A 25,537-nucleotide genomic window follows, 5' to 3' on the forward strand; every position below is an offset into this window, starting at 1 on the left:
AAACCATCCCTTGCCGAGCCATCACAAGGGTGAGTGGAGAAATCGGCAAGGTAAGGCCAGGAGAGACCGATGGCAAGGCCACAGTGACCATGGCAACCGCTCATCACATGAAAAGGGTCGTAGGGAACAAGGCGGTTGGCAGCAAGACCGTCATCCCCGCTCTGGCCGGAAACGGCAGAAGCGTTCCGACCGTAGCTCTAAACGTAAGGGTAGAGACGACCGACAGTGACTCAGACCAACCTGGTGAGTTCCACTCAGAGCTGGACTCTTTAAAAGCCCAGTTGGCTGAGATTAAAGAACTGTTACAAGAAAGGTCAGACCCCTCAACAGACAAGATAAAAGAGCTCAAGAAAAACGACAAAAGCTATTCGCTGGCATGACTAGGCCAGGAACCATGGGTATATCTCGTGAAAGGGGGAGGAGATCCCTCTGAAACAGCAGGCGAGGGTCAGGATGTAGGGCCCCCCCGGTGGCGAAGGCAAACACCCAAGACGCACCTCTCATGCGCACTAAAGTCTTCACCACCATCTCTCAGACACACGGCTCTCACAAGGCGACCCAATCCCAACCAAGCCCTGCAACATAAACTTAGTCAGCTTCGCACAAAACAAAACCCCACCGTCGTTGGATCCCACAAAACATGCACAAACTCGTTGCGATGAGATTAGTGCAAACACCGATCAACCAAGCGCCACGCGAGATCAAATTTCCGATGAACTTCAGTTCATGTCTTTGCACACCGAGTCCGGTGTCGAAACTCCCGACATCGCGACTTCCCCTAGTGGCAAAAACCTCCCTCTATCCATCGACTCAGACACAGGCACCCATTTCACTGCTGGTGTAATGGCTGCGCTGTGGAACATGTTAGGCGTTGAGGCGAAATTCCATATCGCGTACCACCCTCAACTCTCTGGTCAGGCTGAACGAGCCATTCAAACCATTGTGAGCATGCTGCAAGAGTATGTCACCCACCATGGTAAAATTTGGGATGTGAAACTTCCCTTGGTGCTAAGGGCCATTCGGTCCACCCCTCATTGCACCACTGAAGTCACACCCTTTGGATGATGACTGGGCGGGAGATGGTTCTCCCACCGCATCTCCTATACAAACCAGAGGACATGAACGTCGCAATTGCATACACCGCACATTAACATGTCGCCGACCTACGACGCCACCTACAGTCAACCTTTACAGGTGCCCAAAAGAATCTTGATTCGAGTGTAGGAGGACACAAGGCCTACCACGCCCGAATCTCAGAGAAGTTTCTACCACCCTGGTCGAGACCGTTCGATCGTGGGAAAACCGTTCCCTGTCGCGTATCACAGTAGGACATCCAGGCCTAATCAAACTCCATAATAATCGGATCAAACCTTTTGAACAGTCCTCACTCCAAAAGGGGGTGGACGACAGCTAGGCCCATCCTGTCCACCTAGCTTGTACGCCTCACTCACCCATAAGCGTACACTAACATTCCCAGTCAGACTTACCAACCCAATAAAGTAATAACCCTTCGGTATAACATGGTAGATAAAATACTAAAATCCGCTATTATTACTAGTGTGTATTCATCGCAAATACACCTGGCATATAGTCTTGGCAGTGCTATCCTCATTTTTGTGAATCCACAAGACTTAGAGATGTGCACCTCCACTAAAGACATCCACTGGGTCTGCCCAAGCAACCCATACATAACACTACACGCCAAGCTGGATAAGATGGTCTGCGTCCCTGACAGCTTTAGCCGCAGTAGCACACGCTTTCTGGCCAGACCACCCACTGCTATTACTTCTCTAGAAGATTAGGTTTGCCAACCCAAACACTAATACTTCTTTCTTTCCTTCATTTCTTCTCTTTTCTTGTTTTTTTATGCATAGGAAATTAAACACTACATGTTTCATGTTTACTGTTTAATTTTTTTTTAGATGTGATTTTGACCTAGTTAGCTAGAGTGATTATATGCCCAAAATGCCTCTGCCTCCAACTGTCTTACTGGAACTCATGAGTTTACACAGTTTTCACAGGACACCATGGACTGTGCAGAGCAAAGCCACCTCAAGGACTACGGACATGTGGACTGTACGGTACTGTGCTCTCAGTGCTACGACTCCATCATACCCCTGAGACCAAAAGGGGGACTGTAGGTACAGTACACTGTCTCTTTAAGAAACTACATTTCCCATCAGCCCACTTCCGCGTTGACCTGCGTCACACCGGGGCGGGATCACCAACATCACGTCCTCTATGAAGGCATAAATAATGGAACGACACTTCCGCTCTCTCTCTCGTCCGGATTCCAAGCTATCTGGATGCACGAAAAGATACCCTCCACCAGAAAACCAAAAAGACGTCTTTTTCTTCTCTTTCTTGCAAGATCCACCATTCAGCGCGATTTCTTTGTTTACCACTGGCCACGGTAAAAATCCAGAATAGCGCGATTTTAAACTCAGTGAGTTACAACCGGTTTCATTCATTAAGTACGTACGACTGCAGCTCAAAGCAGTTAATTTATAATTAGGAGCGACCAGAATTCCTCCTGATTGAAGCGCTGTGCTGTGCACATTATTTTGATCAGAGACTTTCTTTTCATCACGAGCGACCGCACGCCGGACCCAGAAATTCTCTGCGCTTTCTACAGAAGGCTCACGTGCTCCAACGGCGAAACTCCAAAAGACTCGGAACATCTCTTCATAATCTTGCTAGAGGCAGGATATTAAGTAAGACTTGGCATTTTCGGGCATAATTAAAGCTAGTCTTAGGAATCTGCTTTTATTGAAATAGTGTGAATTTAAACCCAGGTTTATTTGTTACACTGTAGACATGTAGCGTGTCGAATTGAATTGATCTGTTTTGTTTTAATCTCTCAATTGTTTAATAGATAGGCTGTGCATGCTCCTCTTTATTCCTACTAACATATTTAATTCTCTTATTATACATCTTGACCGCATCAAGATTTCAGTGGATTCAGTATTGTTATAAGCTAGTGAAATCCTTTTGTTTCATTAGCCTCCAGGGCTAATTGTATTGTCTCAAGGGAACACTAGGCCTTAACATGTGGCGGTCCTCCCCCCACACTCAACCACACCTTGGTTAGGCCAAAGGGCCTTTCACAGGCCACACACAAGCACACATTAGCAACACAAAGCTAATCTAGGCCTTACTACGTGGTCAACCACACCTCAGCTAGCAATCCACAGGCTAGCTCTTTGTTCAGGCCACGTGGCCACTCACAAACACACCTTAGCCAGCTTCCATTTGTCTTAGCTTAGCCACATGAGGTTAATCTAGGCTTACCCGCACACGTGGTCACCAGGCCTCACCAGGCCTGACCAACACATATCTTAGTAGCTACACAAAGCTAATTCTTTTGTCTTAGCAACCAAGGCTAATTCTTTTGTCTTAGGGCACACCCACACAAGGCCTCTCATACACACCCACCCACCTCACTGTTTGTATATATTTCAATCTGCTATTATCCATTTTTATCTTTGTTATAATAAATTCATTTATTATTGAAACTGTGCGTTTTATTTGTGTTCCAATATTTCCGAAGTCACACAATCTACCAAAGGATTCAAAACGGTGCAGATAATTTATATAATATGAGACTGATTCAATTTAAACGATTCAAATGAGACTGATTCAATTTAATTATTAACCTTCAAATTTAATGAGACTGATTTAATGAGATTGATCACTTAATAATTACTAAATGCACCTACACGTTAAAGTGCATATTCCGGACCAATTTCGTTTTTTTTTTTTTTTAATATAAAAGTATGTCCCTTTACCCCTCCTAGAACTGCCACCTTATTGTGGTGGAGGGGTTTGTGTGCTTGAATGATCCTAGGAGCTATGTTGTCGGGGGCATTATGCCCCTGTTAGGGTTTCCCAAGGCAGACAGGTCCTAGGTGACAGGCCAGACCAAGAGCAGTTCACCAAAAAAAACCCCTATGGAGAAAAAATCCAGGACCGTGACGTCGCCCGGTAGGACGCAGCCGGGGCCCCACCCTGGAGCCAGGCCCGGGGTTGGGGCTCGTATGCGAGCGCTTGGTGGCCGGGCCTTTGCCCATGGGGCCCGGCCGGGCTCAGCCCGAAGAGGTGACGTGGGCCCGACCTCCTGTGGGTTCACCACCCACAGAGGTAGCAGTAGGGGTTTGGTGCAGTGTGGATTGGGTGGCAGTCGAAGGCAGGGGCCTCGACGACCTGATCCCCGGACACAGCGGCTGGCTGTTGGGACATGGAATGTCACTTCGCTGGGGGGGAAGGAGCCTGAGCTTGTACGGGAGGTTGAGAGGTACCGGCTAGAGATAGTCGGGCTCACCTCCACGCACAGCTTGGGCTCTGGAACCCAGCTCCTCGAGAGGGGCTGGACTTTCCACTTCTCTGGAGTCGCCCATGGTGAGCGGCGGCGGGCTGGTGTGGGCTTCCTTATAGCTCCCCAGCTCAGCCGCCATGTGTTGGAGTTTACCCCAGTGAACGAGAGGGTCGCCTCTCTGCGCCTTAGGATTGGGGAGAGGGCTCTTGCTGTTGTTTGTGCCTACGGGCCAAATAGCAGTATAGAGTATCCGGCCTTCTTGGAGTCCCTGGGAGAGGTACTGAGGGGTGCTCAGACTGGGGACTCCATTGTGCTACTGGGGGACTTCAATGCTCACGTGGGCGACGACAGTGACACCTGGAGGGGCGTGGTTGGGAGGAACGGCCTCCCCGATCTGAACCCGAGTGGTGTTTTGTTATTGGACTTCTGTGCTAGTCACGGTTTGTCCATAACGAACACCATGTTCGAGCATAGGGGTGTCCATAAGTGCACGTGGCACCAGGACACCTTAGGTCGGAGGTCGATGATCGACTTTGTAGTCGTGTCATCTGATCTCCGACCCTATGTCTTGGACACTCGGGTGAAGAGAGGGGCTGAGTTGTCAACTGATCACCACCTGGTGGTGAGTTGGATCCGCTGGCGGAGGAGGAAGCTGGACAGACCTGGCAGGCCCAAACGTATGGTGAGGGTCTGCTGGGAACGTCTGGCCGAGCACTCTGTTGGGGAGGTCTTTAACTCCCACCTCCGGGAGAGCTTTTCCCAGCTTCCGAGGGAGGCGGGGGACATTGAGTCTGAGTGGACCATGTTCTCTACCTCCATTGTGGACGCAGCTGTTCGGAGCTGTGGCCGCAAGGTCTCCGGTGCCTGTCGTGGCGGCAATCCCCGAACCCGGTGGTGGACACCGGAAGTAAGGGATGCCGTCAAGCTGAAGAAGGAGTCCTATCGGGCCATGTTGACCTCCGGGACTCCTGAGGCAGCCGACGGGTATCGGCAGGCCAGGCGTGCTGCAGCTCGGGCAGTTGCGGAGGCAAAAACTCGGAACTGGGAGGAGTTCGGGGAGGCCATGGAGAAGGACTATCGGTCGGCCTCGAAGAAATTCTGGCAAACCGTCCGGCGCCTCAGGAGGGGGAAGCAGTACTCTGCCAACACTGTTTACAGTGCGGGTGGGGAGCTGTTGACCTCGACTGGGGACATTGTCGGGCGGTGGAAGGAATACTTTGAGGATCTCCTCAATCCCACCGTCATGTCTTCCACTGAGGAGACTGAGGCTGATGACTCAGAGGTGGACTCGTCCATTACCCAAGCCGAAGTCACTGAGGTGGTTTGCAAGCTCCTCGGTGGCAAGGCACCGGGGGTGGATGAGATCCGCCCTGAGTATCTCAAGTCTCTGGATGTTGTGGGGCTGTCTTGGTTGACACGCCTCTGCAACATCGCGTGGCGGTCGGGGACAGTGCCTCTGGAGTGGCAGACTGGGGTGGTGGTCCCTCTTTTTAAGAAAGGGGACCGGAGAGTGTGCTCCAATTATAGGGGAATCACACTTCTCAGCCTCCCAGGGAAAGTTTACTCCAGGGTACTGGAGAGGAGAATTCGACCAATAGTCGAACCTCGGATCCAGGAGGAACAATGCGGTTTTCGTCCTGGTCGCAGAACACTGGACCAGCTCTATACCCTTCATAGGGTGCTCGAGGGTTCATGGGAGTTTGCCCAACCAGTCCACATGTGCTTTGTGGATCTGGAGAAGGCATTCGACCGTGTCCCCCGTGGTATTCTGTGGGGGGTGCTTCGGGAGTATGGGGTTCGGGGCTCTTTGCTAAGGGCTGTCCGGTCCCTGTACGAACGGAGCAGGAGTCTGGTTCGCATTGCCGGCAGTAAGTCAGACCTGTTCCCAGTGCATGTTGGACTCCGGCAGGGCTGCCCTTTGTCACCGGTTCTGTTCATAATTTTTATGGACAGAATTTCTAGGCGCAGCCAGGGGCCGGAAGGAATCCTGTTTGGGAACCACAGGATTTCATCTCTGCTTTTTGCGGATGATGTTGTCCTGTTGGCTTCTTCAAACCAGGACCTTCAGCATGCACTGGGGCGGTTTGCAGTCAAGTGTGAAGCGGCTGGGATGAGAATCAGCACCTCCAAGTCCGAGGCCATGGTTCTCGACCGGAAAAGGGTGGCTTGCCCTCTCCAGGTTGGTGGAGAAGTCCTGCCTCAAGTGGAGGAGTTTAAGTATCTCGGGATCTTGTTCACGAGTGAGGGAAGGATGGAGCGTGAGATCGACAGGCGGATCGGTGCAGCCTCCGCAGTGATGCGGTCGCTTTACCGGTCCGTCGTGGTGAAGAAGGAGCTGAGCCAAAAGGCGAAGCTCTCAATTTACCGGTCGATCTACGTTCCGACTCTCACCTATGGTCATGAGCTTTGGGTAATGACAGAAAGAACAAGATCGCGGATACAAGCGGCTGAAATGAGTTTCCTTCGCAGGGTGGCTGGGCGCTCCCTTAGAGATAGGGTGAGAAGCACAGTCACTCGGGAGGAGCTCGGAGTAGAGCCGCTGCTCCTCCACATCGAGAGGAACCAGCTGAGGTGGCTCGGGCATCTTTTTCGGATGCCTCCTGGACGCCTCCCTGGGGAGGTGTTCCAGGCATGTGCCCCCGGGAGGAGGCCCCGGGGAAGACCCAGGACACGCTGGAGGGACTATGTCTCTCGGCTGGCCTGGGAACGCCTCGGTGTTCTTCCCGAGGAGCTGGCCGAGGTGTCTGGGGAAAGGGAAGTTTGGGCTTCCATGCTTAGACTGCTTCCTCCGCGACCCGGTCCTGGATAAGCGGAAGAAGACGAGACGAGACGAGATGTCCCTTTACACACTCATCCAGAAGGGTAATTTTGCACAAGGCCATCTGTCTACAGCAGGAAAAAATAAAATAACAAAACGTGTCTGGAAAAATCCCAAGGGCGTCTGGAGCCATATTGATCCAGATTTGTGATGTCATGTGAGGATCCGCCAGCAGGCTGAGAGACAAACACAGGAACACCTAATTTAGAGTATAGTCTCTCTTATTTCTTACCCTGGCAACAGTCAACTTGTGAACTGCCGATTTTCTTGGCCTTTTTCTCGGCTCTGCTTGGTCCTCGGCTTCAAGGGCCTCAGTGGATGTGGCACTTCGCCTTCTGTCAGGGGAGACGAACACGGCTGGCTCCTTTGGTGACGCTGACACAAATAGAGACGGTGTTGCTTTGGGCATTCTAACAGACGGAACTGCGTCTTTTTTCAGATCAAGTTGCTTCTTGAAGCCCATTTCCCACTGCAAATAGTTCTCAAAGTCGTCGGGCTTTATGAAGCAAACCCCGCATATGATGCTGTGGTCTGTTGCATGTTGCCAGTTTTTCCGGGTGCCTCGCACAAAGCACTCCCATTTCCCTCTCATTGTCCGGTCTTTTGGAAAACAATGAGTACTAATCCCATCAAGATTGGTGTTGCTACACCCTCCTACGATACATCTGTTAACCATTTTAATAATTACGCGATAACGTTGAAGAAATTTGCAGAAAACCACCAGGTCGTTTTCTCATAAACAAAGCAGCGCTGACGTAGGATTCAGAAGGAGGTGTCCCACACGTGACGTCACGAAAATCAATGTTTGCCGGAAAACCCAAATGCCAAGTTTTTTCAGAGACAGACCAATTCGCCTCAAATGGCTTGATTTCAACTGAATTTTTCTGGTATTGCGCAAAGTAAAAAAAATTGCAGAGAATGCAGAATGTTACAGATATTTGACCAAAGTTTAATATAAAATAGGAGAATTACATTGATCTTGCTCCTGAATTTACCCGTCATATGCACTTTAACCTCATTCTTGAGCTTTACCTGTGAGGGATCAGGAGCCTGAGGTCCTGGAGGAGCACTGTCTGTCTCCTGCTGAACTCATTATAACAGCTCTAAGCAAAGATAATATCATTAACACCTTTGATATTTCCATAAAAATAAAAACTAGAGGATTATGTAAAGCTGCTCATGAAGCTTAATTCATGTTGAGGTTGATTGTTAAAAGGTTAAACAAAAACATAAAACTACAACAAAAACTAGGTGAAGTAAATTTATACGAATTGTTTTTTCTTGATTAGTGCAAACTGCTCGTAAAAAGTGACTTTGAACAAGTTAAAATTATTTCAATACTTTAAACACAAAAATAAGCAGGTTATGCTCACTAAAACATCACAAAGGCCGAATTCCAAATCTCTCCTTACTGGATAAATAGTGCACTACATAGGGAGCACACAGCATTCCATCATACTGAATGTAGTGGACTTGAACAATGGACACCCATTTGGGATTCGGCCTCACAGCTTTATTTTTGCTTACATCAGGGTTTAAAGCTCAACGGACATTCAAACAAAAGCAAAACAATGCATTTGTGTTTTAATTGCATTAGATATAACCTACACAATACATTTTATTCGAAATATTTAACGTAATGATAACTGGCGCTGTTATCTTAAGATAACAAGAAACATGCAACGGTTTTTCTTCTCCAATGTTTCCTGGCAGTTGGAGCAGCAGTTCTTAGGCGCTCTACCGCCACCATCTGGTCTGGAGGGGCATAGTAACAGTCCAAAGACATGCAGGTTAGATTAACTGGTGACTCTAAATTGACCGTAGGTGTGAATGTGAATGGTTGTCTGTGTCTATGTGTCAGCCCTGTGATGACCTGGCGACTTGTCCAGGGTGTACCCCGCCTTTCGCCCGTAGTCAGCTGGGATAGGCTCCAGCTTGCCTGCGACCCTGTGGAACAGGATAAAGCGGCTAGAGATAATGAGATGAGATGTTATTTACCAGCTTAAGGTCGGTCCGTATCGTGAAATACCGTGACCGAGGTCTTGAAAGTACTCAGCGAGGCCCTCTGGGCCGAGGTCACGGTATTTCACGATACGGACCGATCTTAAGCTGGTAAATAATATCTTTATTTTTTTCTTTACCAAATTCTAATAGAAAACGAGAGCGCCCGAAAGGGAAAACCGAGACGAGTCGCTATTTTGAATCCTCATTCACGGCTGTAATGCAAATTGCTTCCTCCTTGGTATACAAATGCACTTCCATGGCAGGAAAAAAACCCCTACATTTTGCTGACTATGTAGTCCCCTATTTATACAAAATTGAGTCAGTTATTCAGGATTCAGCCATGTTTTTGCTCAGTGTTGGCAGCAGTTACAGGTTTTTAGCTTTCTCCTGAAATGTTCTCTTTTATTTCTTCTTCCTCAGGGTAGTAAAAGGCCGAATTCCAAATCTCTCCTTACTGGATAAACAGTTCATTACATAGGGAGCACACAGCATTCCATCATACTGAATGTAGTGCACTTGAACAATGGACACCCATTTGGGATTCGGCCTCACAGTTTTATTTTCGCTTACCTCAGGGATTAAAGCGCAACGGACATTCAAGCAAAGGCAAAACAATGCATTTGTATTTTTAATTGCATTAGATATAACCTACACAAGACATTTTATTCGAAATATTTAACGTAATGATGACTGGCGCTGTTATCTTAAGATGTTCCAGCAAGAAACATGCAACGGTTTTTCTTCTCCAATGTTTTCTGGCAGTTGGAGCAGCAGTTCTTATCCGCTTTACCGCCACCATCTGGTCGGGAGAGGCATAGTAAATACTAACTAAAATAAGCTCCCGGCCATATCTCGTGAGAGCCAACCTGATAACCTCAGAATATGGAGGAAAGGCTCACCCGAATTCTAGCAAATTTTTATCTAGCTCATGAAAAAAAAATCATCATAAGATAAAACTTTCATCCAAACCAGTCTTTTTCACTTGGGTCATGGGTGACTGGCTGGGCTTTCCTTTCACTTTATCGATCTGACAGTTTGGAATGTAGCCCATGCCTGATCATACTGTTGCCACTATTATATAATATATATATGTTATTTACCAGCTTAAGGTCGGTCTGTATCGTGAAATACCGTGACCGAGGTCTTGAAAGTACTGAGCGAGGCCCTCTGGGCCAAAGTCAGTATTCAAGGCCGAGGTCATGGTATTTCACCATACGGACCGACCTTAAGCTGGTAAATAATATATTTATTTTTTTCTCCTACCAAATTCTAACAGAAAACAAGAGCACCCGAAAGGGAAAACCGAGCCGAGTCGCTATTTCGAATCCTCATTCACGGCTGTCATGCAAATTGCTTCCTCCTCGGTATACAAATGCACTTCCATGGCAGGAAAAAAAAACCCTACATTTTGCTATGTAGTCCCCTATTTATACAAAATTGAGTCAGTCATTCAGGATTCAGCCATGTTTTTGCTCAGTGTTGGCAGCAGTTAGAGGTTTTTAGCTTTCTCCTCAAATGTTTTCTTTTATTTCTTCTTCCTCAGGGTAGTAAAACTCACTTTCGCTGTGAAGACTGTCATCGCTATCCATGCTGTAAAATTAATGCTATTCTCCTGAGAAATGCGAAAATAAATGTTGACAAAATTGCTACTATGTTTGTTGTTGTTGTGAACAAACGAGTCGCCACTAATTATGTGACTTATGAAGTTCATTGGTTTAACCAGCTCTTATGTAAAGGTTTCATACGAAAGGGGGTGAATACCTATGCACATTCCAGATTTGTTTTTTGATCTTAATTATTGTTTGTGTCACAATAAAAAAAAAATGCACATTTAATGTGGTAGGCATGTTGTGTAAATCAAATGGTGGGAACCCCCCAAAAATGCATTTTATTTCCAGCTTTTAATGTGACAAATCAGGACAAACACCAAGGGGGATGAATACTTTTGCAAGACACTATGTACTGTTCTTATGCTGATGTGTACATGAAAAGGACACACTCTCGACAAGATTGATATTACCCAAGGCTTAGATAATGTAAAACAGGAGCATTGACAAAATCATGACCTAAGGAACAGATAAGTGTACATTTTGAGTTAGCAAAATACAAACACTTACACATTACGAGTGAACAAAGACTCTTACTGAAATCACAGTCAATTGATTTGATGTTACTGATTAAATCTTGTATAATAACCATGGAAAAATACAAGAGAAAATATATTAGTAGATGATGGGCAAAAAGACTTGAACTAAAAGGTTGGTTTTGTTTCTATTTACATGTGACTCAAGTTTACTGGTGAGTAAAATTTCTGGTTGCTCACTGGTTCTGTTCTAGTGTAATGCTGCTGGATTACACTGATATTAGTAGTGCAGTTAATGCCTGACTTGTGTGATGAAGGCTTGTGTGATGACTACTGAAGTTCAAGCAAAAAAAAAAAAAAATGCAATCAATGGTCTAATTTTAAACACTGCAATAAGTTTACATATACTGCCTTCCACAAAAAGTCAAGATAAATATAAAATGAAATATACCTTTCAAAATATAGATTAATTCCAGGAAAAACAGTAATAAACAAACATAATTTGACAACTTGAAATCTGTTGGGTAAAACTCTTTCCACACTGTGAGCAGTGATACGGCTTCTCTCCTGTGTGAATGCAATGTCTGAGTTCATGCACTCGTGCGTCTTAAATGTAACTGAATAAATGTGTTGCCTCTCTGTAAGCAGTGATTCTCCTTTTCTCTGGTGCGAATGCACAGGTAAATGCAGAGAAGACCCTAATGAGTAAAACGCTTTCCACACTGTCAGGAGTGATGAGGCTTCTGTACTGTGTGAATGCGCTGGTGTTGTTGGAGATTACTCTTTTGAGTAAAACTCTTTCCACACTGTGAGCAGTGATATGGCTTCTCCCCTGTGTGAATGCGCTGGTGCCGTTGGAGAGGAGTCTGATTTGTAAAACTCTTTCCACACTGTGAGCAGTGATATGGCTTCTCCCCTGTGTGAATGCGCTGGTGTGTTTGGAGATGACTCTGATTTGTAAAACTCTTTCCACACTGTGAGCAGTGATATGGTTTCTCTCCTGTGTGAATGCGCTGGTGTTGTTGGAGAGTACTCTTTTGAGTAAAACTCTTTCCACACTGTGAGCAGTGATAAAGCTTCTCTCCTGTGTGAATGCGCTGATGTTTTTGGAGATAATCCTGTCGAGTAAAACTCTTTCCACACTGTGAGCAATGATAAAGCTTCTCTCCTGTGTGAATGCGCTGGTGTTGTTGGAGATTACTCTTTTGAGTAAAAGGCTTTCCACACTGTGAGCAGTGATAAAGCTTCTCTCCTGTGTGAATGCGCTGGTGTTGTTGGAGATTACTCTTTTGAGTAAAACTCTTTCCACACTGTGAGCAGTGATATGGCTTCTCTCCTGTGTGAATGAGCTGATGTTTTTGGAGATAATCCTGTCGAGTAAAAGGCTTTCCACACTGTGAGCAGTGATATGGCTTCTCCCTTGTGTGAATGCACTGGTGTTGTTGGAGATTACGCTGATGAGTAATATTCTTTCCATACTGGGAGCATTGATATGGCTCCTCTCCTGGGTGAACTTGTTCATGTTGTTGAGCACTCCGATGACCAAAATTCATTTCATGTCCTGAGCAATGGTAAATTTCCTTTTGGTCATCATTGTTAGAAGTGTCAGAACTGAGAGTATCAGATGACGTTGGCTGACTACTGAAGCCTTTGGAGGGGATCTGAAGACCGTGTTTAACATCTCCCAATTCGTATGGCTTCAAATACCCTTCATAGTAGCATCTCTGGATGTGTTTGTCTAGGTAAATGTGGGGTGATTAGGAAAAAGGTCATGTTGTGCAGGAAAAGAACTGCAACAGAGAGTTGTTTACTTCTGGACAAGTGAAAGAACAAAAATTTCAAAAGTGAACATGATTAGAACAATTAGATTATAAAACATAATATTATCCCAACGTAATGTCTGAGGTTAAATAAAAGCAATCAAAATTCTACAAGAATGAAGATTTACTAATCTGTAATTCAAATAACCAGCAACAAAGAATAAAGGGACCTGGGAATGGATTTCTTTGTCTACAGTTTCACAAGGCTCAGGGTCACCAGCATGGACTACAGACGGCTGTTGGTGATTTCTAGGATGAACATATCTACTTAAGTGACACTTCACTTGACACAAATCACACAGTTACCACTTCTCTCAAGTTAACTCCTGCCATGAAAACAAGTCGGCCACCAGATGGTTTGGCACAGCGAAGTAAACAGCACAGAACAAAGTAAAGTGGGACAGGTCAGTATGTGCCATACCAGATTAGAGAAGCTCACAGATCCTGTATCTTACATAATCAGAATAATGCAGTTCTGCAGTCCTCAAAGGAACTATTTCAATGTCAAATAATCCTCAACAGCAGCTTTAGCCAGCTTCTGAGGTGCTGAGACCAAACAAAAAACACAACATTTAAGAGCTAAGCTAAAGGAGCCTCTATTGAGGAATACTGGTAGATTCAATAAGGTGCTGGAACAGCCCAATGGGTTTGAGTGGCCAAAAAGTTTGCGTTTTTACATACTGATTTATGTACAGGCTATATTGTTTAGTTTAATTTGCTTATTAATTTAAATTATATCCCAATTTAATAAAATTCAATTCTGTGAAATTTTGTGAAACTGTCAATTCATATTAATAGAATTTATTAAAGAAGTAAGCCAACATAAATACATAAATTAAGATGGATAAGACCAGTCATTTAGTTAAGAGAGAAATGCAAGTGTATAAAAAAGGGACACGCTGCAATTGTTCAGATGGTGTACCAGCCAGTTTTATTTGTACCAAGTGAACAATAAGTGACTGATCTGGACTGGCTCAAACTGCAATGTGCCATATATTCCCTCGTGTGTTGCATACCAGCATCAACATAGCATTGGGGCTGGCACATTGCTATAGGAGACATTTCAGGCTGAGAGTTCACAAAAAAATAATTAATGAGCCCGAACGTAACCAGACTGTCAAAGAGCAAAAACCTGTCCTTCATCTTATCCACTAAGGTTTCTTGATCCCATCCACAACTCATTTTAAGAAAACAGTGCATTTCTTTTTTGTAAATAATTTTTCATTCCTTTTTCACCTGATGCTACACTTCTTTTTCAAACAATATTTTTGTTGAAAGACAGGACACAATTTTTTTCATAGTCCTCATCATGAAGTGACATGAAACGTTCGTACAATCTACAATATTTTGACATAATCAGCGTTGAGTTTATTCAGGGTCAACTGGAATTTGTCACTGATCTTTTCAAGATGGCGCCAGTGTGTGTGGCCTGCCATCTGTCTTTGCCAGCGTTGTGTGTGTTTGTGCTGTATCTGTCACTTGTCAGTCTAAATGTCTACTTGCTACTGGTGTATGATCATCAAACACTGTTGGATATTCAAGTTTCTGCCAAAGATCTGGTGGGGTTTGATCATAGTGGACAAAAGTCTTTGCCCCCTTTCCTATCGGGGATTCCAGTTCACCTCTGCCGCGCCCCGGCTCCATCCCTCCGGCGTAAACGCCACCGCCGCCGGGGTAAATGCAGCGGTCGACTGGTAAGGCTGAAGGCCTGTTTGTCGTGCACTTCCAAGGTTTCTTGGATTAAGTATGGAGCGGTGCCTCGCCTCGTTTTTTCTCGACACTCACTGGACCTTGTCGACGCCTGGCTGGTACCTGTCGTTGGCCCGGATGAGATGCTCCAGCCCCGTGGCCCCTGCTCTCCTCGGCCTCGCTGGCGCGGGGTGAATTTGTGCAATCTACGGCCTGTGTTTCGGGGCCCCCCGGACGGTTACTACCGTGGATCCGCCGAGTCCTGCCAAGTTTGGGCTCGTCAATGGTAGGTCGCTAGCGAACAAAACTTTCATCCTGAAGGATTTCTTTACTTCCCGAGGACTGGATTTTCTCTGTGTGACTGAGACGTGGCTAGCTGTTGGTGAGTCCAGTGCCCTCACAGAACTTTTATCTGGGGATTGCTGCTATTTTAACTCCCCTCGGGCCGAGGAGGAGTAATAGTGACTATTTATAAAAGTCATTATAAATGTAAGCAACTGTCTCTGTCATCCTCTTTTACCAGCTTTGAGATGAGTTTATTTGAACTGGCTCACCCTCACACAGTGTTGTGTGTTGTGGTCTACAGACCTCCTAAATACAATAAGGACTTCATAAGTGACTTTTCTGATTTTCTGGCTGAAATTATGCCCGAGTATGACAGTGTCCTTATTGTTGGGGATTTTAATGTTCATGTGTGTTGTCCTGATAAGCCAATGGTGAAGGACTTTCTTAACCTCATTGACTCTTTTAATCTAGTACAGTCTGTTTCTGGTCCCACACAAGAACGTGGACACACACTCGATCTTGTTTTATCATATGGTTTGCCTGTTTTTAATTTGGAGATCTGTGACGCAGTGTTTTCAGACCATATGCCTGTACTGTTTGATGTTGCTGTTGCTGGTAACACAGTTAAACCTCGCGCTGTTGCTGCCTGGTGCTGTCGCGTCATTAACCCTTCCACTGCTGGTCAGTTCTCGGCCGTTTTTAATCAGAGCTGTGTCGTTCCTGAATCAATGTGTAATGACACGGACGAGCTTAGTTCATGGTTTCACTCCTCCTGCCAAATTGTTTTAGACACTGTGGCTCTATTAAAAATCAGGCAGCCTAAAACTAAATGTGAACCCTGGCTAAATGACACTACTCGTGCTGTCAGACGCCAGTGCCGTAGAGCTGAGCGCAAGTGGAAGAGAGACAAACTGCAAGTGTCTTTTCAAATGTTAAGAGAGTGCTGGCGTAACTATCAGATAACTGTGAAAGCTGCTAAAACTAAACATTTCTCTGATATTATTCTGTCAAACTGTCATAAGCCTCGTGTTCTGTTTAAGACTATCGACTCCGTTCTTAAATGCTCCGCAGACCGTCGGTATTGAGGCTTCGCCTGCTGTTTGTGAAGACTTTCTTCACTTTTTTATTGACAAGGTTGCTGGCACTAGGGCTCGAATTTCACCTTCTGCATATGACCCTTCAGTCTCTGTCCCCTGCTCAGCTGTCTTTGATAGGTTTAAGTCTGTGACTCTGTCAGATTTACAGGACACTGTTGGTCATTTAAAGCCCTCAGGCTCTCCTAATGATGCTGTCCCCTCTCGATTATTTAAAGAGGTTTTTCCTACTGTGGGTCCATACGTGTTTGCAGTTATTAACAGCAGTTTGTCCTCAGGTGTAGTCCCTAAAAACTTTAAACATGCAGTAGTGCAACCTTTAATAAAAAAATAGGTTTAGATTCTGCAGTTTTGGCTAATTATAGGCCTATTTCCAAACTGCCCTTCCTTTCAAAACTCCTCGAAAAGACAGTCTACAATCAATTAATGTCCTTTCTGGAGGAGCACAATATTCTTGAGGTTTTCCAATCTGGTTTTAAATCACTGCACAGCACAGAATCGGCTCTTTTAAGAGTTTTTAACAATATTCTTTTAACTTGTGATTCTGGTGAATGTGCTGTTCTGATCCTTTTAGACCTAACTGCTGCATTTGACACTGTAGACCATGACATTTTACGTTTGGAGCAGTGGGTGGGCATCAGTAGCATAGCACTGGAGTGGTTCAGGTCGTACTTGGCAGATCGAACTTTCTATGTGAGACTTGGTGACTCTGGATCTTCCTCTGCTCCTCTGTCATGTGGTGTCCCGCAGGGCTCAGTCTTAGGCCCTCTTCTCTTTTCTTTGTACCTGCTCCCGCTTGGTTCTGTATTTAGGAAGCATGGTATTTCATTTCATTGTTATGCGGATGACACTCAGGTCTATATGCCTCTTAAAAAGAATCAAGCATTCTCTGTAAGACCCTTACTTGAATGTCTTGATGACATAAAGGCCTGGATGGCTCTAAATTTTTTAAATTTTAACAAAAAGAAGACAGAAGTGATTGTTTTTGGTGGCAGCTCCAAGACCCTCTGTCTAGATCTAGGTTCCTTGGCTCAATACCTAAAATCCAATATTACTAACTTGGGAGTTAAGGTGGACTCTGACCTTAGACTTGACAATCAGGTCAAGACAGTTGTGAAGTCAAGTTATCATCATCTGAGGCAGCTAGCCAAAATAAAGCCAATTCTTTCAAAGCAGCACTTTGAGACAGTAATCCATGCCTTTGTCACCCCACGGCTGGATTACTGCAATGCACTTTATGTGGGGGTTAGTGGGTCCTCCATTAACCATCTCCAGATGGTACAAAATGCTGCTGCACGTCTTTTAATTGGCACACGCAAATATGACCACATTTCCCCCATTTTAGTCTCACTCCACTGGTTGCCCATACATTTTAGGATTCATTTTAAAATTCTTTTATTCGCTTTTAAATCTCTCAGTGGTCTCACCCCTCCCTACCTCTCTGAATTGCTGCACTTATATTCACCCACCTGCTCTCTCAGGTCAGCTGATCAGCTGCTCCTGAGGGTGCCAAAAACTAAGCGCAAGCTCAGAGGGGACCATGCTTTCACTGTGGCAGCCCCTAAAATGTGGAATGATCTGCCTCTGCACATTAGACAGGCGTCTTCCTTGTCTGTTTTTAAATCCCTTCTTAAGACCCATCTCTTTTCCATGGCCTTTGACACCCTGTAAGATGTTGATTTTATTTTATTTATTTATCTTATTTTTTGTTATTTTATTGTTGTTTTATTATATACCTGTTTTTATGGATGTTTTATGTCTTTTAATTTATCTTGTATTTATCATTGTATCATGTACAGCACTTTGGTACCTTCTGGTTGTTTTTAAAGTGCTTTATAAATAAAGCTGGATTGGATTGGATGGGAAAGATGTTCTTTTTCCATCATCAGTAATAGTTTACCGTGTGAGTAACGATCTAAAGTGCACTGGATGGTCTTGCCCGACAATACTCGAGTGAACTTTGGTCTTTTTTGACCAATCATACCTGCTTTAATCAAAAGGTGCAGGTTATTTATTCATCCCTAGAATAATGTAGACTATAGCTGGGGCAGCCATGGCCTAAAAGTTAGAGAAGCAGCCTTGGGCCCAAGGGGTCGCTGGTTCAATTCCCTGAACCGGCAAGAAAAATATGGGGGGAGTGAATCAACAGCACTTTCCCCTCCCTCTGTATTCATGGCTGAATTGCCTTTGACCAAGTGCTCCTCAGGTGCTGTAGCACAGCTGCCCACTGCTCTGGGTATGTGTGTGTGCTCACTGTTCACTTGTGTGCACATGCATGGGTTCACTGCTTCAGATGGGTTGAAGAGGAGACAGGAGGACTTTTGCTGTGCTTCAGTGTACATGTGACAAAATAAAGGCTTTTCTTTGGGGGGGGGGGGGGGGGAATTGCGAGAGTTTCTGACTTCATGTGAGCTATTGTCAGACTATAGCTATAGACCCGCAGAGGAAGCGCCGTAGGCGGTGCGAGAGGAGGCAGAAGCGGGGAAAGCGCGGGGGTATCCGGGCCAGGCTAACGGCTAATCCACACAAGCCGGCTATACCGTCCATCGTACTCACCAATGTACGCTCCTTGGATAACAAACTGGACTATATTCACCTTTTGCGAGTGACCCAGCAGGCTGTGAGAGAGTGCTGTGTTTTGTGTTCAGGGAAACATGGCTCAACGACAGCGTACCTATAGCACACAATTGGTACATTCAGGTAGTCAGCTAATTTCATTTTATTGGCACATAATGTTGCTGAGCTTAGACGTGATCAAATGAAGCAACCCAGATCATAACACTGCCTCCAGAGGCTTCTATATTGGCCACCAGAGGTGGAAAGTAACGAATTACATTACTCACGTTACTGTACTTGAGTAGCTTTTTTGTGTACTTATACTTTTTCAAGTAATTTTTAAAGAGTGTACTTTTACTTAAGTATGTTTTCTTTTAAGTAGTGTACTTCGGTACATTTTACATCACAACACTTACTGAGTAAAAAAAATAAATAAAAAAATAAAAGGCTAAAACGGAGAAGGGGAAATGCGTTCTGGAAATGAATCACGGGAAGGACAGTTGTCGCGCGCGCGAGTCTCACACAGACGATGGCGGACATGCACCAGCGCTTTAAGGGGGGGGCTTCGGGGGGCTCAAGCCCCTGGGCCACAGCCAATCAGGGGCCTTGTAATATTAATAAAATAATAAACTGTCGGAATCGTGGGCCTACATTAATGTACGGACAGAAATAAGGTGAGAAATAAATGAGCGCACAGTAGCCTGCTGTAAGAGACATGGTGGATATGGTTCGTGAAACGAACACCCACAACTGTACCAGAATAAAATGTAACAAAATGTAACGTCACGCACGAAAGCGCGCCAAAGACTGCAGACTACAGACTACTGAGACACAAATTTAGAGGCTTTGAAAGATGAAGCGTTCACATGTTAGCGGGGCGCATAAAAGGAAAAAAAAGAGAGAGATGCAGGTAATGATAGAATCGTTGCCTAAAGTCACAGACTTTTTTAAGGTAAGGATCACCAATCTGTTCAGAATATCAGCTACTTATCAGTTATCAGCCTACCAGCAGCTAGGCTATGTGCAGCTAGGCTAGATATGCTATGATCTGTCCAACAGTAAAATAAATCAGTTGTGATTTGAATACGTGTCGTGTGATTTGAGTTATAATCCTGTTAGTATAATAGCATATTTCGATGGGGATAATAAAATGTCTAAAACGGCATCTACTGAAGAAATTGATGAAAAGATTGCAGCCTATAATTTTCACAGTTCGGGCAGCAAACAGAGTAAGCATACTGAGGGGAATAGCAATACAAAGCTAGCGCATATCCACATTTCTCGCTAGCTGTGTTGGGTGTGTTGTTAACCCGTGTGGATTTAAGTGAAATACTTGAGAAGTTCTGTGGTCAAGACAGCGTTTTAAGGTAAGGACGCTTGATTATAAATGTTTGCCCGCTGTGACTTGTTGTTGACGAAAGGCCCACATGATTTTGCCTTATGCAGCTACTGCTAGCGTCATGCTTTGAACTAGTTTAAGCTCATTTGCGCTAAAGGATGGGTTTATTGAAGGACTTTGATGTAGCTAGTTTCTTTTTAAAAAAATCGTATGCTCAAAACAGTATGCCCGTGTTCATCATGTTTAACTTTTTTCTTGATGGAGTGCGTGAAATATTGTTGCAAGTGGTATTTCGATGCAGTCATGTCAAAAAGGCAGTTGAATGCACGGTCTTATTCAAGGAGAAGGAAGACTTGCATGATGCTTGAACATAGATCAGTAAAATAGACCCTAGTAGGACTTGGTTTCATGTATTTCGGTCTGTAGAGTTATGAGTTTGGCCGCTGTCCATGGTGTTTACATTTCATGTGGCCGCCGAGCCAAGTACCTTGACTTGCAGTGAATGTTTTCATGCCGCCGAGCTATTTTTATGCATTTTATTTTTTAAAAGGACTTGTCTGTAGGTGTGTGTTTTTTATGTTTAGAACACATAGGTCTACATTATAGCGGACGCGCACTTGTGTGGTTATCTCTGGCCATGCCCCTGCGTGAAAGTTACGCAGTATCACTGTCCTGTCCGTGGTAATAATCAGAACGGGCTCTGTAATGATAATGCGTGTGTTCTTCTCTCCCTCTGTGGTCGGATGTGTTGAGCGATGTGAGCGTGGGCCTTGCACAGCTACACTGAGCCAAACATAACCTAGCGTAGGCTTCTAGGCTAATTACGCGCTTACACTGTAAATGCTTGACACGTATTGCAAATAAAATAAGAGTGTTTTCCTGGCCAACGGTAAGGGTAGGGTTGACAGGTAGCCTATGAGGGGCCTAGCCCCTGGGTCACGGGTGTTGATAAAGCGCCCCTGCGGACATGGAGGAGACCGAGGAACCTGTGGTGGACGACCCTGCAGAAAACGCAATTTCTTCCAGTAATGAAGTGCACCCCTGGCCCTACATACGTGATCACTTCAGCTTCGTAGAGAAAAGGGGTGACAGTTTCATAATGCAATGCAGATTATGTGTGCCCAAGAAGACAACCATTGCGGCATACAAAAATTCGACGTCTAATCTGCGCAAGCATGTTGAGGTAAGTATTGTCATTGGCATCATAATCACGGGCGCAGATAGAGGGTGGGATGGGTGGGATTCGTCCCACCCAGATTTAAATTCACCTCGTTCGGTCCCCCCCCACTTATAGGGAGGAAAAAACGTCTATGCTGTCTTTCTTTGCATAAGGCAAACCTCACGGAAAAATCAAAAGACTAATTACCATTCGGTTTATTGAGGTGCACAGCAGTGTATACATAGTTGCAACAACTCACATAAAACAAAAAGACTGATATTCGGTTGGTTGAGCTGCGCAGACTGCACAGGTTGCGAGCTCGAGCTTGGTTGCTATGGTTACCCACAACAAGTTTGACAGGCATATCGGGGTTGGGGTTGGTTTGCTGGCAGCTTTGTCCCCCCCAGTTCAAAAAACGTATCTGCGCCCCTGATCATAATGTTTCCTTTCCATAGTAAAACCGACAATAGGCTGGTTATATTCCAAAAATAGTGGATGGCATTGCTAATGTTGAAGTAGCAAACTGTTGGTACTGTGACATAACGGTAACTAGTCTGTTATTCGGTTGGCTAATCATGCAAGCAAGTTAGCTCGCCAACCTGATGTGATCAGTCCTCCTACCACTCTACATCCAACAGGCCAGAAAGGAATACTAAGCAAAACAATGTTTGAATTGAATTGTTCAATAACACACAGTGCACACAGGCAAGCTACGAGATTTCGGTGCAACATTTCACAACATTTCGTGTACAATGCTTTGTGTGTGGTCAGGGCGATGTAAACGACATGACTGTGTGTATTGACCTTTTTTGTTTGTCTCAGTTTTAATGCAGCATTATCCTAAGCATTCAATTTGATACACTTCCTTTAAATAAAACATCTGGGTTGAGATGTACATATATCCTTGTTTCCTCTTCTTTTTCATTTTTGCACAACACAATGGAGGCAGAAAACACCCATTGTTAAAAGTAACGTTTTACTTTTACTCAAAGTATATTTTAAATGATCTACTTTTTACTTGAGTAGATTTTTTGTCTGGTAACTTTACTTGTACTTAAGTAAAATTTCATCAGAGTAACAGTACTTGTACTTGAGTATAATATTTTAGTACTCTTTCCACCTCTGTTGGCCACTATGCATGATGGGTGCATTGTTTCATGCACTTCCCTTCTTACCCTGATGCACCCATCTATACTCATCAAACCACATGATCTTTTTCAATTGCTCCATCTTTATGCTCCCTCACAAACTGAAACCTTTTCTTCCAATTTGCTTCACTAACAAGTGCTTCTCTTATAGCCACTCAGCCCTGAGGAAACGCTCTTACTTTCACTATTAAACATGGCCATGAGTTCTGCTGCTGATTTTTTACAGTTCAAACTCACCAAGACTTTAAGTGGTCTCTAATCATGGTAATTAAAAATTTTTTCAGACCATCATTTCATTCCACAAAGTTGATGGTCCACCACGGATACAGGACACATCGTCCAACAACCATTTCGTCCAATAGTTAAGACATTTCGTCCAAAGCCTTTTTCATACGCAGTATCAATTATTTTATATTTCATTTATTTGTTTGTTCAAAAAAAAAGGAGGAATTCTCAACGGAATTTGATGGAAGCAAAATACATTTTTGTAGGATGTAATTTAACCACCTGCCACTCGCGAGTTGTGAAATCTAACGGCGAGTAAAGATCACCTCAGACTTGCCTTTCTCGGCGTGTGTTCAAAACGATGGGCTCCTACCTAGTATTCATGTAAAATTCAAGAAATATTCAACAAAAACTCCTTCCTCGCGCAGGACTCTCAGGCACGCTCTGGACCTGACAACATTGGCTGTGAAATGATGGGGTATCCTGCTGCTGTACTGCTTCTTTGCTAGTCTGATGCCACGGGACAAGTTGGCTCTTGCTGATCTCAGACCAGCCTCATCACCTGCTCTGAAAGCAGCGTTCCGGGCTTTCAGTAACCAAACATTGTGTTGTGTAAACCTGGTCCAGTGTGTTGTTTCCCCGTGTTGCAAAGTCAATGTGTTGATGTAACTGAGGAAACACTGTTTTGAGATTAGCGTGGTTGAAATCCCCAGCTACGATGAGAAGTCCCTCTGGATGGGCTGTCTGTTGGTCGCTGATGGCGCAGTACAGCTCACTCAGTCCCTTGTCCCTATCATTGTTGTTGCAGCTGGGAGGAATGTAAACTGCAACAAGCAGGATGGCAGAAAACTCCCTCGGTAGATAGAAGGGCCGGCACTTGATGATCATAAACTCCACAAGGGGTGAACAGTGTCTGAAAACTACCACAGCGTCCTGACACCAAGCATCCCTGATGTAAACACAGACCCCGCCGCCGCGGGTCTTACCTCCTTCAATGAGGGCTCTGTCTGCTCGATAGCATGTTAGCCGGTCGAGCTGGTTGGCAGAGGCCGGTACGCTGTCGTTGAGCCATGTTTCCGTGAACACAAAAACACAGCACACTCTCACAGCCTGCTGGGTCGCTCTCAAAAGGTGAATATAGTCCAGTTTGTTATCCAAGGAGCGTACATTGGTGAGTACGATGGACGGTATAGCCGGCTTGTGTGGATTAGCCATTAGCCTGGCCCGGATACCCCAGCGCTTTCGCCGCTTCTGCCTCCTCTCGCACCGCCTACGGCGCTTCCTCTGCAGGTGTGCAGCAGTAGTGGGGGTCGATGTCAAAGCGGGCCGCCGGAGTAGGCCGAGGTCATGTAGCTCCTTAGGCAGCTGGGCCATAGAAGGTTCACGCTGCACGCTGCATGCTGCACACTACACGCTACACGCGTGTAAAGAAAAGTGGACAAACGTAGCATGACTTGCTCTGGGCCATAGAACGGCGTTCACGTTGCACGCTGCACACTTCACGCGTGAAGCGAGAAATGAACATGCACACTTTTTTCTAGGCGTGAAGATGGAAATTCCAGTCAATGCATGCGGTCACCGCCGCGCCAGCCAATCAGAACGGGTCTAGGGAGATAACTCTATGCTTTCAGGGGAAAACTTCAGAAAAAATATAATTGAATGGTATAATTGAAAAATAGTTCTTCATCGGGATTGTCAAGCAGATTATAGAATGTTCGGTGAAATTCACCACGGGTTTCTCTCAGAAGGAAGTGTTCTCGGCTCCAAATTCTGTTCCTTTTTCTCTTCCTCTGTCTCAGTAAAAGCAGAATGAGGCAATCGTCGTCATCCGAAGAGTCCATATTGTTGGTTATTCGGTCAAAGTAGAACAGACGCAACACGTGAACATCCAAGCATGAAGTTTAATGGCCCAGGGTCCGGTTCTTCACGTGAACGTGTAGCGTGTAGCATGCAGTATGCAGCGTGCAGCGTGAACCTTCTATGGCCCAGCTGCCTTAGCGTGTGCCGGGTTTAACTTACAGAAAAAAAGTGTTGCCAATGTCAAAGAGTCCCAAGGCTGTATGTGTGCCTTGGAATGGACAAACGCGACGAAAACATACCATCACTCGAGCACACCGACGAAGACAAACATGTAAACACCACATTATCGGGACAGAGAGGGGCCGTTGCATGCGCACACGCCGCCATCTTGAAAAACTGAAACAGCTATATTGCCCTACTATACTGTCAGACTGCTGTTCCTGTTTACATTGTTCATTCTGTTTATATTGTCATTCGTCACATTCAAATTTATACCGTTAATTCTGTTTACACTGCCACATTTGCACTTTCTGGATTGCCACTGTCTTTTCTTAGATAGCTTTAGCTTGTGTGTGTAAATAACCCCCCCCCCCTTTTTTAAGTTTATATCTTGTACCTATATTTTATATTTCATGTTTATTACTGTTTGCACCGCAGATAAGAGGGAAACGCAATTTCAATTCTCTGTATGTCCTGCACATATGGTATTATTGACAATAAAGTTGACTTGGACTGCGTGCACGCCTTATTAAGACTAGCTATACGATGAATTAAACAGCTTCACTGGACTCAAAGCTCGGAGAGCAGCCTGTAATGGTCAGGGTCTACTTGTTTACGCCCCCTTACACCACTCTTTTGTGTTGAAGTGCTTGTACTACGGCACTTTTTTGCTTTACAAAAAATTGTTTATTTCCATTTATTACGGGGAGACGCAGTCATAAACCTGTTTAATGCACTCCCTTAAATGAATTATGGTTTGTTTATATCTTGATCTTGTTGCACATATTGTAACCACATATAAAATAATTGAAAGTGTGTACGAAAAAGGCTTTGGACAAAATGGTCATTGGAAAAAGTGTCCTGATCCCTTCACCACTATCCTTCCAGGTTTTAATAATGCGTTGGACAGTTATTAACCCCTCCACCCATCCACTATCTCTAGCCTCTTATCCTGTACAGGGTCGCAGGCAAGCTGGAGCCTA

General features: G+C 44.9%; 1 protein-coding gene across 5 annotated transcripts in view; it reads right to left on the reverse strand.

The window, feature by feature from the left end:
• Positions 1-11,017: 11,017 nt before the first annotated feature.
• The window catches only part of LOC132890970 (histone-lysine N-methyltransferase PRDM9-like), a 61,525-nt gene continuing 47,005 nt past the window's right edge, over positions 11,018-25,537 (reverse strand). For all 5 annotated transcript variants that reach the window (XM_060928384.1, XM_060928383.1, XM_060928386.1 and 2 more), the window contains one exon: positions 11,018-12,958. In XM_060928384.1, the coding sequence (XP_060784367.1) occupies positions 11,946-12,958 (1,013 nt within the window). In that variant the 3' untranslated portion in view covers positions 11,018-11,945. The remainder of the gene's footprint in view (positions 12,959-25,537) is intronic.

The sequence above is a fragment of the Neoarius graeffei genome, chromosome 8 (genome assembly GCF_027579695.1).
Source record: "Neoarius graeffei isolate fNeoGra1 chromosome 8, fNeoGra1.pri, whole genome shotgun sequence".
Classification (NCBI taxonomy): Eukaryota; Metazoa; Chordata; class Actinopteri; order Siluriformes; family Ariidae; genus Neoarius; species Neoarius graeffei.